This window comes from Haliaeetus albicilla, chromosome 7 (assembly GCF_947461875.1).
Source record: "Haliaeetus albicilla chromosome 7, bHalAlb1.1, whole genome shotgun sequence".
Lineage (NCBI taxonomy): Eukaryota > Metazoa > Chordata > Aves > Accipitriformes > Accipitridae > Haliaeetus > Haliaeetus albicilla.
The window spans coordinates 26612066-26626319 of NC_091489.1; the positions used below are offsets into that span (position 1 = coordinate 26612066).

The 14254-nt window shown below is 59.5% G+C and overlaps 2 protein-coding genes across 12 annotated transcripts in view; both read left to right on the forward strand.

The window, feature by feature from the left end:
* EHBP1 (EH domain binding protein 1) overlaps positions 1-6000 on the forward strand; it is a 225849-nt gene extending 219849 nt beyond the window's left edge. For all 11 annotated transcript variants that reach the window (XM_069787443.1, XM_069787444.1, XM_069787445.1 and 8 more), the window contains 2 exons: positions 4710-4824; positions 5013-6000. In XM_069787443.1, the coding sequence (XP_069643544.1) occupies positions 4710-4824; positions 5013-5103 (206 nt within the window). In that variant the 3' untranslated portion in view covers positions 5104-6000. The remainder of the gene's footprint in view (positions 1-4709; positions 4825-5012) is intronic.
* A 2643-nt stretch (positions 6001-8643) lies between these two features.
* OTX1 (orthodenticle homeobox 1) lies at positions 8644-13905 on the forward strand. The gene is made up of 4 exons (XM_069787455.1): positions 8644-8841; positions 10065-10545; positions 11136-11287; positions 12008-13905. Exons 2-4 carry the CDS (start codon positions 10449-10451, stop codon positions 12764-12766), a joined length of 1008 nt encoding a protein of 335 aa, XP_069643556.1. The 5' UTR covers positions 8644-8841; positions 10065-10448; the 3' UTR covers positions 12767-13905.
* The last annotated feature ends 349 nt before the right edge of the window (positions 13906-14254 follow it).

Consider the following 14254-nt stretch of genomic DNA (forward strand, 5'->3'; position numbering starts at 1 on the left):
GCGTCAGTGCTGTATCGCTTTCTGTATCCAACATGCGCTGGGGTGTAAAGATGCACTTTTGGAGAAGCACCGGTAAAGCCACACCATTTATAATATGATTTCCCCAAAGAAGCATGGGCTGCCCAACCAGCCTGGTGCTGTCTACTCCGAGGCCATTTAGCCGATTGCTAATAAGCGCTTGGGCTCCGTGAAAGAGTTGAAAAGGCAGATCTCACTTTTACCAGCATCAATTCCAAACTTGAAATATACGAGCAGGAAGATATATATATATAACAGGATGGGACTGGTTTGTTTGTCTAAAAGAAAGGCAGAGCACACCAACCCAAACTGGAACTTAAAAAAAAAAAAGAAAAGTCTTTGAAAGGTGATAATTACTGTTTTGGTGAATTGCTCTAACTCTTCCACGCGTGACTGTGCTGTTTAAAAATCTATCAACCAATTTACTTAGCTAGTTGATGACAGAAAAAAAAAAAGAGAGCCTTGCAAAAGGTAGCAGCCTGCTGATTGCAGATAAAAGCGGTTTATTGGCGGCCAGCCTGCCCTGCCTGCGCAGGCAGCGTGTGGGCAGCGCTGGCGTCTGGAGGTGCTGACCGTTATAATGTTCAGTGATGTGGAGACAGTGTCCTCTTAGCCAACCACTAAAATGGAGGCATACGCAGCTGAATAGCCTTTTGGAGTGTTCCGGCACTTCACGCGGAACACATGAATGACCGAGGGTGGTAAAAAAAGGCATACTCCCCCCCCCCCGCCCCCATTTAGCTGTAGAGATAAGAAAGAGAGAGTTAACGCGCTGCCTTCTTCCAGCTAGAAAGTGTTCCTCTCTTTCCACTGCCGAGACTGCTCCGACGGAGAACAGCCTGAAATCCCTGCCTAATAGGCCAAAGAAAACACAGGTTACTGGGTTGGTTTTAACCTGCGCATATGGGCAGGCATTTTGGCTGGCTCTTTGGGAGCTGGCCAGCTCATGTAAACAAGGTGCTGTGGTTCAGAGCCTGAATTTTACCACGTCCGCGGCCGAGTGGCGGGATGCCTTCCCTTCAGCTACCTTTCCTCTTGCTCCTTTCTTTTTTTTTTTTTCATTCGAGATTTAATGCCTCCTTAGAAAAGATAAGTTAATTTTTGCACACCTTGGGGTGGTGTGTTCATTTTCTGCCCAAGAAATGGATCTTCTTTCGGATTTTGTACATCTTGATTTATTCTTGGCTTATAGTTTGAAGTGGGTGCTCTTCTAAAAGGATTTATGCATAGGTTCACTATTTTTGTAGTTATGGTTTATATGATAAGCTTTTTATATTTAAAATCAATATGTAATCCTGTGGAGGAGCTTATCCTCTAAAACCCCATTTGTAAATCTATTTTAGCTTTGTTACACCGCGCAGCCACAGTATTCCATAGATTGATTAGGTTCAGCAGCAGAATCCTATCAAATGGCCTGCTCTGATGATGATGCAAACTCTTTCAGGATTGCTAGTTGACTGGAACTAAAGATAAGACCTGACTGCAATCCCCCAATGTGCTCTTTACAAAACTAGTGTTAATTTTCATCAAAGTGCCGAGCTTATTTATTATAGTGGCGAGGTTGAAGGTTTTACTACGAGAACTTTCGACCATTTCTATTAAAGCATTTCTATGGGAACTGTCCGCCTGTTTGCTCAAAGTAATTATCAGTTTGAGCAGTGGGGGAAAAAAAAAGACAATATGAAGTCAATGAAGATGAATAATTGAAAACATTTCTACTTTAATGTGAATTTAGCAAACTCTGTCATTTTAAACTGCCCGTTGTGAGCGGTGGCACGGGGACTTTAGCTTTCAACACTTTTAGCTCATATACAGCCTCAGAGCTTAATCCTATTTTTGTCCGGAGTGTAGCTTTTATAACAGTATTATTCCGGAATCTTCAAATTAATCACAGCCCATATTGTAGCTTCCCAGAGCTGCAGTCAGCCTGGGTAACTATATGTGACAGGTGTTATAGGTAATCCTGGCTTAAAAGGCACAACAGGTAGGAATCCAACTTGAACACGGTTGCTTTTTTAAACATAGGGATGGTTCCCGAAACTGCTGCCCGGCAGTATTTTGCTGGATAAAACAAAATTGCAATGTAATCATATATAAAATGTTATTTAAATACTTTGCACCATTCCTCTTTTAACCAATTGCTATTTGACTGTATTTATTGGGGGGGGGCAGTCAGATTCCTTTTCTAGGAAACAAAGTAAAAATGCAAGGGAATATTTCTGCCAGCAAGTTTTCCTGTGGTGTATTTCAAAGACTAATAATAAGCAAATGCAGAAACAAACAAAAAAACCCAACCAGTTTTGTTCCATGAAGTTCTAATATGATGTTATTTACCCCACAGGGCTATAAGATGGGGCAACAAAAACCGTAGCTCTTCAAAAGGGACTTAACAGAAAAATAGTAGTGAAGGACTGAGCGAAACCTGTACCGAAGTATTTTGACTGATGTTTGCTGTTTCAAAAGCTAAAATTGCTGATGAAACTGGAGAACTAGGGGGTGAAGTAAAAACAAAAGAAGAAAAAGGCTTTAAAAATAAGAGTTTTTCGACTAAGTGAAAACCATCAAAATTGCAAAGTGATTAAATCAAATCCAGGTAGAGACAAGGTTTTTCGGGTCCCTTTTGATGTGCCCAGATGTGGTGGGGAGCCTGAGTAGCAGCACGATTATCAGCAGAAGCAGGGGGAAAGTTAACCTGAAAGTTGGGGGCCACGTCTGGGGAGAACAAACACCCGTGAAATTCTCTGCCGTGTCTCTCTCCTCCTTTTCTGCCCAGCTCACCGCTGTTGCCCTTCGCAAGACGGTTTTGTCACGCTGAGATTGCATTGCACATGCAGGGGCTTTATTTGTGTGGGTAAAACCCTCCGGTTTTGGGAAGCTCTGACTTGCAGAGGTGCAGAGCGGTGTGTTTTAAACGGGTCGAACTGAAGGAGCATTCCCCAAAAGGAGCGAAAGGGCAGGCAGCAGTGGAAATCGAGAGACCACCTTGAGAATTAGCACCTAAAAGGCTGCGACCCAAATTAAAGCAGCTTTGTCGCAGGAGAAATGGCTTAGATTACCAGTAATTTCGGCTGGTAGCTTCAGTTCTAAGCTGTGTACACCTGGAAAATTATTTCCTTAGCAACGGTGGAGGGGAAGCAACACATTTAAAAAAGAAAAAACAGGAACAAAAGGAAAGCGAAAAAGGAAAAGAAAGAGAAAAAGGAAAAGAGAAAAAGGAAAAGGAGAAAAACTCCTGGGAAGTTTCGGCAGTGCCTTGCCAGGCCGATGCGACGGGAAGGGCTCTGGTGCCCCTGCACCAAATCCCTCCCCGCTTGCGAGATGCTGTTGCGTGTTCGCCTCTCCCAAGTGTGCCTGCACACGCGTGTCGGCGTGGGTCTTCCCCGCGTGCGTGCGGACCAGTAACTCGCTCATGGGCCCATGTGCCCAGGCAGAAGGTGAGGGCGCGATAAAGGCGGTTACACATTCCTGCCTTTCTGCCACTCTCCCAACCTTTATTGCATGATGATGCATCTAATTTTTAATTTGTAAATACAAGGCTGAATTCCCTCTAGCACCACTTGCTTTCATAAAGCTTCTGAGCAGTTTGCTGTCTTGAATAAATTTGGCTTTGGAGGGGGGTCAGGGGGATTTGAACCACCGCATTCTTGCGGGGTTTGTGAAGATTCACATGGTAACCGGTGGTGAGCATTGTTCGGGTTATCTGAATAAGCACCAGCCATGTGAGTTTTAACATGATCGCCCAGGGCAATGGAGAGAGCGGGGAGAAAGCCCAAAGGACTGTACCCTCTCTCCCCTTCGCCTCCGGGAAGCGCGGCCGAGGAGGAGGAGGAGGAGGACACCGCCGGGCCGGTGGCGATGGCTTCTCCCGGTGGGGTTTGGTTTTTGGGTTGGTTTTTTTTTTTTTTGGAGCCGGTGTCCTTTTTCCCTCCTGCTCCTCATTTGTCCTGCTATCTCCCTCATCATCTACTGCTCCTGCTTTTCATTGTTTACCTTCTTAATGAGGGAGGCGGGGAAGGCTGGGGCTTGACTGACAGCGCGACAAGCCCTTACGGTCTGGCTGGAGAGCCGGAGGCTGCGGGGCGGCCCCGGGGGGCTGCGGCGTGCAGGGCCGGGCCGGGCCGGGCAAAATCCCCTTGGGAAAAGCGAGGCGGCTCCGTCCTCCGCCGTCTGCCAGCGCCGGCGGTGGCGGGGCCCCGCGATAGTATGTAGCAAGTGTATTTTTACTTCAAAGGGGAAAATGCTAATTGACTGATACCTGCTTTTAAAGTTACTGCGAAGCATATGGTGCCCAGTGTGAGATTCCTGCAGCTGCTAAGGGCGAGCCAGGAATTAGCAAAGAAGAGCCGGGTTGCAGGGAAACAGACTTTCCTCCGGGGAGGGGAAACTCGGTAAATGTCCGTGCCCGTCCAGGAAACAGTCGTGGGGGGAAAAAAAAAAAGACAAAAAAACCACCAAAACCAAAAACAAACCACCACAAAACAAAACCCCCAAACGACCCCAAAGTCGCTGCTGAGGTGGGCAGGGAGGCAAAAGGCCGGCGGGCTGCGCTTGTCCCCGCGGGAGCTCCCGCTGGGGAGAGCGGCAGCGGGCCGGGCCGGGTCCGGTGTCCCCGCCGCCTCGGCCCGGGTCCTGGCGCGGCTGGCTGCGCCCCGGCGTCTCACCGCCGGTTTGGTTTTGTTTTTCTCTCGCAGACTGGCAGAAGACGGAGGCGCAGAAGAGGCGGGAGCAGCTTTTGCTGGACGAACTCGTTATTCTCGTTAACAAACGGGACGCGCTGGTCAGGGACCTGGACGCCCAGGAGAAGCAGTGAGTCTGGGCGAAGGGGCGGGGAGGGTCCCCGCCGAGCCGCCACGGCCCCCACGGAAAGTTTGGGCCAAGTCCGCGGGCGCCGTGGCCGTGGCCGGGGGGGAGCTCGGCGCGGCCGCGGAGGAGAGCGGGGCGGGCGCGCATCCCGCGCAGTCCCTCACCGCGCCTGCCGCCGCCTCTTTCCGCAGGGCCGAGGAAGAGGACGAGCATTTGGAGAGGACCCTCGAGCAAAACAAAGGCAAGATGGCCAAGAAGGAAGAGAAATGTGTCCTCCAGTGAGCGGCCTTCCCGCGGCGGTGGCGAAATCGCAGCGCGGCTCTTTCTTACGTTTTTAAAATGCCGATGTGAGGACTGGAAAGAAAAAAAAAAAAAGATGTTTTAAAAAAAAATTTTAAACTTTTTTCCATTTTCTTAGGCCAGATCTAGGCTGCGCCGGGCCCCGCTCTGTTGTTTTTTAGTTTCCATTCCAGCGAACTCGTGTTGTACCATGGTTTCCTTGTGGGCTCAGCTCTCCTGCCGAAAGGGTTTGAAATGAAATCGCCGAGAGCCTGGGCGCGCGGGTGATGCCGGAGATGTGTGGAAGGAGCAGAAGAAACAAAGTCTGTCCCGGTTTCTGTAGCTGGAGGAGGGCTGAGTTTTGAAATAAATACGTTTTTGTCGTAATAGGATTAGAGAGGGGGATAGAGGAAAAAAAAATCATTGGGAATGGTTTCATCTAGTCCTGCCATATGTAATACTTAATAAGCTACCTACATTTTATAGTTGGGTCAGATCCACCCCAGTTATTATTAAAAATGTGCTGTTATTTACCAGTGTTTTATTTCAGCGGTTTCACATTTCCCCGGGAGCAGAGCTGAGCTGCTCTGGTTTACTCGGGGGGTTTCTCCCCCAGAGTGAGGGCAAAGCCCGGGGAGCGGTGCCCGGCCCGGGGCAGCGCGGCCGTTCCCACCCGCGTCCCCCCGCGGGCCCGGGCCGCGCCGCCGCTCCGCGTTATTTATTGCGCCCGGGCCGCGTGTCCCCCGGTCGTCCCCCCCCGCCCCGTCCGTGTGCCCCCACGCGTGTCCCGCTCTCGCACCGCTCTCGCATCGTCCCTTCGTGGAGCTCGTCTCGTTTATTTATTACAATACCGAGTCATATATAAGATTTTCAATAAAAGCCGAATCTTTCTTACCGTAACTGCCGCTTTCCTCTTTACCTGAGAAACTCCCTCCCTCCTCCCTCCCTCCCACCGCCGGCCGGGGAGGGGGCGCGGGGGCCGGGAAGGGCCCGACCCCGGGCCGGGGGGGGAGGGGAGGGCGGTGGGCAGCGGGGCTCGGCCGTCCCGGCCGCCGCCGCCGCTTCGCCAACGCAACGAAACCCAGCAGAGGGAAAAGTTTTTCGTTTGTTTTTAATAAAACGCAAGTCGGGGAGGGGGAGGTAAAACTTTTCCCTGCGGGGCCGATTGCGCCCGCCGGCCGGCGTGGGGGGTGCGCGCCCAAAGCCCCGCCGCGGCCGCAGCCGCGCAAGAAGCGCGCCCGCGGGGAGCTGAGCGGGCGGCGGGGCCGGATGGAGCCCAAACCCCGCGGGGGGACGCGGCTGCCGTCCCGGGAGGGGACAACGCGCCCCCTCCCGCCATCGCCGGCGGCTCCGGCTGCAACTGCGACCTCCCGCTCCCACCGAAAAAAAAATAACATATCCCGGGTGGAGGGGGGAAGCGCCCGGCCTCGTGCGAGCGGCCGCCGGTGCCCGTGGGCTGTGCCGGCCCGGGGCCTGGGAGTCGGGGGCTGCCCCGGTGCCCACGGGTGGGTTTGGCCCCGCGCGAAGTTGGGGAGGATGCGCGCAGCGCCCCGCCGCCAGGAGGGCCGGGGCGGCCGGCGAGGCCGTGCCCCTCTGCCCTCTCCCAAAAACACCGGGGGGGGGGGCGGGGAGAGACGCTCCGAGGGCTCCGCGGCCGCGGAGGGCGGCGGAGGCTGGGGATAGGAGAGGGCGGCAAAACCCGCGGCGCTGCCTGCCCGGCCGGGCACCGACGGCTGCTGAGCCACGAAGCCTGGGGCTGTCCCCGGGGGCCGGGGGGGGGCCGCTGGCGCGCATCCACTCCCCCGGGGGACCGGTGCTTTTCTGTCTTTTAATGCGAAAAAAGTAACTCAGACCCCGGATTGCGGGAAAAATAAGTGCGTGTTCGTGTATCTGTGTGCCCCCGCCTCCCGCCCGGGAATCGGCCGCTAGAGCCACCCCCCCCGCGCCCCGTGGCCGGCCCGAGCGGCCCGAGCTGCCCCTACCCCTGCCCTTCCCCGCCGCGGGGGCCGGGGGGATGCGCAGCCCGGCCCCCTGCCCGCCCGCAGCCCCCGCCCGGCCGCCGACCTTACCTGGGCGCAGCGGGGAGGGCGCAGGCTCCGTCTGGTGGAGGGGAGGGGGGGGTCGGAGAGAGCCGGGACCGTCACCTCGGGGGGGCGGCGAGCCCCGCGCCCGCCCTGCCCGCAGCCCCCGGCCGAGCCTGCGGGGAGACGCCCGCAATTGGGGATTGGCAACCGCCGTGGTTGCGGGGGGGGGGGGGCTGGAGGGGGCGCAGATACCCCCCGGTGTGTGTGTGTCGCGGGGGCAGCCCCCGGGGGGGCGACTGCTGCCTGCCAGGACCGGGGCTGTCCCGGAGGGGCGAAGTGATGGGAAGGCGGCAGAGGGGGAGCGCAGCCCGGCCCGGGAACTGCCCCGGCGGGACCGGGGCAAAACGGGGGCTGGAGGGGGGGGGAACTGCGCCCCCAAACCCTTCCTGCTCCCTCCTCCTCCTCCCTTTGCTTTTTTGTGAATGGGCCGCGGCGCCTTTGTTGCGGGGAGAAGTGCCCGTGTCGCTGACTTCTGTGGGCGAGCGGAGGAGCTTGAAAACCTCCTTTTCTCTCCCTGCCTCGGCCCATCGTCTCCCTCTCGCCCGGATTAGACGGGTCCCTCCTCGCCCGGGAAAAAGAAGGAAAAAAAAAAATAAAATAAAGGCGGGGGGGAAGGAAAACCGCGCTTTGGTCGGGGCCGGCGGGCAGCGCCTTTGAACATTAGCTCGCTTTCAGCTCCAGCTGCAATTAGAGGGAGTTGATTTGGGGAGACCAACAAAAGCCGCGCACCGGAGCCCTCGTTAGAGGTCCGGGGCCGCTCCGCCGCCTGCGCGGCTGCCGCGCCCCGCTCCGCGCCCCGACCCCGCCGCTCCGCGCCCGCCCCGCGCCGCTTCGCGCCCGCCGCCGCTGCGGGCAACGAGTCGGGCTGCGCGGAGCGGCGCGGAGCGGCGCGGCGTGGTGGGTCCCGTTCCCCCCAGCGCCCCCCGCCGCCCCTCTCCCCGGCCGCCCCCGCCCGCTCGCCCCCCGCGGCGCGGAGCAGCCCCTGACTTCAGGACACGCGGGGAAAGGTGCGGCCGCTGCTTTTTTATTATTATTTTAAAGCACAAAGTTTGGGCGAGCCTCCAGACACCGGAGGGGGGCCGGGAGCCCGCTCCCCCGGCTCCCCCCACCCCACCACACCGCCTTCCCCTCCAGGAGCGCCCTCCGCGCCGGCGCGGGCGGCTGCCGAAACTTTTCCGCGCTTCCCTCGGACGGCGGGGCCGCGGAGCGGGGCAGGGGGCTGGCCTGGAGACGGGACGGGACGGGACGGGGGGCAGAGCTGCGCGGGCGCGGAGCGGCTCCCTCCGCACAACTTCTCTGACGATTCCCACCCCTCCATCCCCCTCCGCGGAGGTTGCGCCGGGGGCCCTGCGCGCCCACCCCTCTCCCCCCCCCGCCCCGACTCCGCCGGCCGGCTCTCCGCGCCGCCGGGGCCGGGTGCGCGGGGGAGCGCGGAGCGGCGCGGGGCGGGGGGGGCGGGGGGGGCGCGGAGGGAGCCGGCGCCCTGCGCTGCCATTGCCCGGGCGGCTGTCAGTCAGGCGGGGAGCGGCCGGGGATTGGCGCCGGGCTGGTTACGCAGATGCTTTGCGCGCACATACAAGGGTAGGGCCGGGGGTAGGTGATCAATCCTCATCAGGGCCGCGGCTCCATCGCCCCGACAGCGCGGGCCGCCGGCAAGGTAACGCGGGGCGCCCCGACAAGTCGGGGGTGCGCGGCTCGGCTTCGGGCATCGCCCCCCCCTTCCTCCTTCCCCCCCCGGCCCCCCTCCCCAGCCCGCCTCTCACCTGCCTGACCCCCCCGCCCGCCCGCCCGCCCCCTCCGCGCAGCCCCCGCCCGCTCCGCCCTGCCCTGCGCGCAGCCCCCCGCCGCGGCGGTGGCTCCGCAGGTGGCCGCGCAGGTGAGGCGGGCGGGGGCGGCGGGGACCGCGCTCCCCGACGGGGCGGGCGGCGGCGGGACGGAGCGGGCCCGCGGCAACCCGCGCCCGGGGTGCGTGTGTGTGTGCGCGCGGGGGGTGGGCACGGCCGGGCCGGCGATGGCCCGGGATTTTCCTCTTTCTCTCTTCTTTTTTTCCCCCTTTTTCTCCCCTCTCGCCGCCCGGGACGGTCCCGTTCCGCCGCGCTCCCCGGCAAAGTTATGCAACGCCGGCTCACGGCGCTGCCGCCCGGTCCCGGCCCGCCGGGGTTGCCCCTCACCCCCGCCCAAAACCTACCAGCCCCGCGGGCCGGGGTGCCGCCGATGCCCCCCCGGTGGTAGTGGTGAGGGGGGTCCCGGCCTCGGCAGCGGGGGCCGCCCCCGGGGCTCGGCGGTGCCGCCCGGCTCTCTCCGCCCCTTCCTCCCCTCCGCGTTTATCTGCGGCTTTTTGCCACCCAGCCCGGCCGCTGCCTCCCGCGCCGGCGGCCGCCGGGTCCCGTGTGCGTGTCCCCCCGTGTGTGGGTGTGGGTGTGGGTGTCCCCCCCGGCCCCCGCCCCCGGCCCGGCTCTGCCGGAGCCCGGCCCCGGCCCCGGCCCGGGCTGCCGGCGCCGGGTGCCCGCGCTCTCCCTTTTCCTTTCCCCTTTTTTAACTCTTATCCATTTCTAATTAAAACGTCCCCGTCTGCTCGCTTTTACATTAATTATCCTTCCCTCCTCTGGTACCTCCTTTTGATTCCTAATCCAATTATCTTTTTAAATAATTGCTTTATCTCTCCCCATCGCCGGGCACTGTTGCCTCTCGGCACTTGCACGCAACTCGCCTTCGTTTAAAATAAAACAATAATAATAAAACGTACAGTTAAAGGCCGCCTGCCCGGTGCCCCCGCGCCGGGGTGCCCGCAGCCCCGCGGCCGCCCAGCCCCCCGGGCGCCCCTCGGCAGGACTCGGGGCGGCCGGACCCCTAACCCGCCTCTCTCCGCTCTCTCCCCAGGCGCTCCGGCCTCGCCTCTGCGCGGGGAAGAAATCCGCCTTTTTGTTTCCCGATCCTCGTTGCCGTTTTAATTTTTTTCTTTTATTTTCTTTTTTTTTTTTTTTCTTTTGCCTCCCTTTGCCTGCGATCGCTTGAGGACCTCGCGGCGGTGACGGCGAGACGGAACGAAAAAAACTCCTTTTACGCTGATTTTGTGCTCTGTTTTTTAATTGTTGTTGGCTTCTAATTTTTTTGCCTCCTGTTTGGGGTTTTTTGGGGGGTTCTTTTTATTGAGGCTTTTTTTTTTTTTTCCTCCTTTTCCCCCCTTCCCACCCCATACATTTGATTTGATTTGATTTGTTTTTTTTCTGTGGGACTTTGGAGGAAACCTGCCCAGCTTCTAGCATGATGTCTTACCTTAAACAGCCCCCTTACGGCATGAACGGGCTGGGGCTGACGGGCCCCGCCATGGACCTGCTGCATCCCTCCGTGGGGTACCCGGGTGAGTGCCCCGCGCCGTGGCCCCCTCCCCATCCCTGCCGTCACCCACCCAAGCACTGGCAGGCGCCTGCCCGGGAGCAAGCGGAGGGGAAAAAGCTCCGTCCCGGCTGGGTTTGGAGGAACCCGTGGGGCCGTGCTGTTTGGGGTGGGCTATGGGGTGGGTCCCCCCATTTGCCCACACCCCTGGCTGGGGAGAGCGGGGTGGGGGGGACAGCGCCGGCCCCAGCTGAATTTCCCCCCATCCCCGGGGCTTCTTCGTTCTCGCGGGGATTTTTAAGGATAAAAAAGCTTTTTAAAAAAAAAAAAAAAAAAGTAGATTTATTTCGACTCAACGAAATCTCTCCATTCATCCCACTGGGGCTGGGCCAGACCCTTCCCCAGCCCCGTGCCGCTCCCCCTGCCTGCAGCGGGACAGGGTCCGGCCCGGGTGGGCAGTGCCCGACTGCTGTGGGGCTGGGGCGAGCGGGGAGCACTGCTGCTCTTTGGGGCTGGGGAGGGGATGCTTCTCAGGCTCCTGCACCAGGGGTGCCGGGGGGTTGCGGGAGGTGCGGGGGGACCCTGCGTGACTGGCGTGGCGGTGCTTGCCCCCAGCCACCCCACGGAAGCAGAGGCGGGAGCGCACCACCTTCACGCGCTCGCAGCTGGATGTGCTGGAGGCACTCTTCGCCAAGACCCGCTACCCTGACATCTTCATGCGGGAGGAAGTGGCCCTGAAGATCAACCTGCCCGAATCCCGAGTCCAGGTACTGGACCTGTGCGGGGGGGGGGGGGGGATCCCGTGCCGCTGTGGGTTGGGGGGATGCGGGGGCACCCCGGCTCGGCTGGCGCCGCTCGGACCCGGTCCTCCATCCACGCTCATCCCTGTTTCCTCGGGGCTGGGATGCGCACAGGCTCCCGGCCATTTGTCCGTCCCGCCGTGGGGGCATCCAGGCAAAGGGGGGGCTTTTATTTTTCTTTTTTATCCTCTTTCATTAATTTTATTTTTTTTAATATTTTTCTGTCCCTTTCCACCTGCCCCAGGGTATAGCGGCCCCGCTAGCTGGAGATTTCCCAGGGGTGCTCCCTCCGGCGCTGCTCCCCGGATGATGATGCCCAGCGGGGTGGGATATGCAGGCAGCACCCCATGTAGGATCTGTCCCCCAAACCCATGTTTTGTCACTGCGCCGGGGACATGCACGAGCGGGGACACCCCAGACACTGGCCCTGGGCATCCTTGCTTGGGGTGGGATGCAGGGTGGCCCGGGTGCCAGGCGGGGCAGGTTTTTTTACGGTGTGCGGGGGTGTGCAGTGCTAATGGCTGGGCGTGGGTGCTGGGAGAACTGGTGCCGGGGTGAGGTTGGTTGGGTGCTCCCGCGGTGAGGAGGGGTGGCGGGACGAGCGGAAGGGCTTTGGGGCCCTCGCTCGCCCCGCCGCCCCTCCTCACCCCGCTGCTCATCCCCGTGCACACCATTTTCTCACTCCAGGTCTGGTTCAAGAACCGCCGTGCCAAGTGCCGGCAGCAGCAGCAGAGCGGCGGCGGGGCTAAGAGCCGTCCGGCCAAGAAGAAATCCTCGCCGGCTCGCGAGAGCTCGGGTTCGGAGAGCAGCGGGCAGTTCACGCCACCGGCAGCGGCCTCCAGCTCGGCCTCTTCTTCCTCCTCCAGCTCAGCCTCGTCGGCCCCGGCGGGCGCCCCGGCTTCTCTCAGCACCCCGGCGTCGTCCATCTGGAGCCCGGCTTCGATCTCTCCTGGCGCGGCACCGGCAGGGGTGACGGTGCCTGAGCCCCTGCCACCGGCCGCCGCGTCCTGCATGCAACGGGCCGGCCCCGCCGCCGCCGCCGCCTCCGCCAGCTACCCCGTCTCCTACGGCCAAGGCGGGGGGTACGGGCAGGGTTACCCCGCGCCACCCTCCTCGTCCTATTTCGGGGGCGTGGATTGCAGCTCCTACCTGGCGCCCATGCACTCCCACCACCATCCTCACCAGCTCAGCCCCATGGGGCCCTCCTCGGTGCCCGGCCACCACCACCACCACCCGCTGAGCCAGAGCTCTGGCCACCATCACCATCACCACCACCACCACCACCATCAGGGTTACGGCGGCACCGGGCTGCCCTTCAACTCCTCTGACTGCCTGGACTACAAGGAGCCTGCCGCTGCCGCCGCCGCCTCCTGGAAGCTCAACTTCAACTCCCCTGACTGCCTCGACTACAAGGACCAGGCGTCCTGGCGCTTCCAGGTCTTGTGAGGGGCCGACCACCGTTCCCCCAAGTCGCCACGTACCCCCCACCCGGGGTCTCCCCGCCGCCTCTCGGGCAGGACTCTGGCTCCGGCTCTTCCTCCTCCTCCTCCTCCCCCCTATTCATTAGCAATGGCGATGCCCCGGGAGGGGTCCTGCCACCCCCATCTCTACTGACTGATATTTATTTGCTTCCTGCACCCCTCCAGTGGGTTTATTATAATTATTATTTTTTTAAACACAACAGAAGAGGAGTTTAAAAAAAAAATAAAATAAAATAAAAAGCCTAGCGCCCCCCCTGCTGCCACCCTGGGCAGAGGCGCAGGCTGGCTCCTGCCCTGCTGGTGCCCCCTCCACTTCATGCGGGGGGGCCTCACCCCCCACCCCGGGTGCAGGAGCCCCCGGCTTGCCGGTCCTGTACAGCCTCTTGCTGCTGGGAGCGGCGGGAACGATGTAAATACTAGGTCCGTTCCAGTGACCGTGATTATTTTTAGTTGATGCTGTTGGGTTGGCATTTATCTAGAGTCTAACATGGAACAGAACTTAAAAAAAAAAAAAAATTTTATTTTAATTTTCTTCCCTAAAAACAAATCTCTCCCCGTCTCGCGTCCTCTGTCCGTCCTCTGCGCAAGCTCGGTCGCGCCGTCCTGGGGCTGGGGGGTGGGCAGCAGCCCAGGGGGGTGCCCAGAGGGGAGGCAAAGGGGGAGGGAAGTGCTGCCCAGCTGATCCGCAACCTGCAGACCAAAAAAACCAAAACTTTTGGAAAAAAATTTAAAAAATAATAAAAAGGAAAGAAAAAAAGCAGAAAAAAAAAGTTTTGGTTTATTTTTTGGGGGGAGGGTTGCAGGGGGAAGCAGCTCTGCTTTGGGGTTGGGGGGCATGACTTTTTGGGGGTGTGTTTTTTGGTTTGGTGGGTTTTGTTTTGGGTTTGTTTTTTTTTTAGTCCCTTCTGTCGGTTGGTGTGTTTTTGCAGGTCCGGGCTGCAGCCCTGTGTGCCTGGCTGCCTTACCCGACCCAGGCTGGTGCTTTCCAGCAGCTTTGCCCCGCAGGGGGAGAGGGATCATGTACGTGTGATTTTTGATGCCGTAACCCCACGCTTACCCCTTCAACTGTAAGGCAACCCCCCCCTCTTTTCCCCCACCCCAATAAAATCCAAACTAATAAACGTGGTGTTTTGTCCTCCTTCCTCCCCCCCCCCCGCCTCCTCTTCCCCAGGAAACTTCCTTGGGGGGAGCGAGGCACTGGGAAATACTTCCTGGGGGTTACTAGCAGGATGGGGTGGGTGTGTGATGAGTTCACGAATGCTCTGGAGGGGGGAGACCCACTGCTGCCTCTGTGGGTGTGGGCTGGGGACCTGCTTTTATGTTAATTGACGCTCTTAATTGGTTACTGATTTATTGCTGCACTGCGGTGCCAGTGGGACCCATAGGATGGGCAAACGCTGTCTGAAACAGCGACACCCCCCCACACCTGGTGGGGCAGCCCCACAGACTCCGG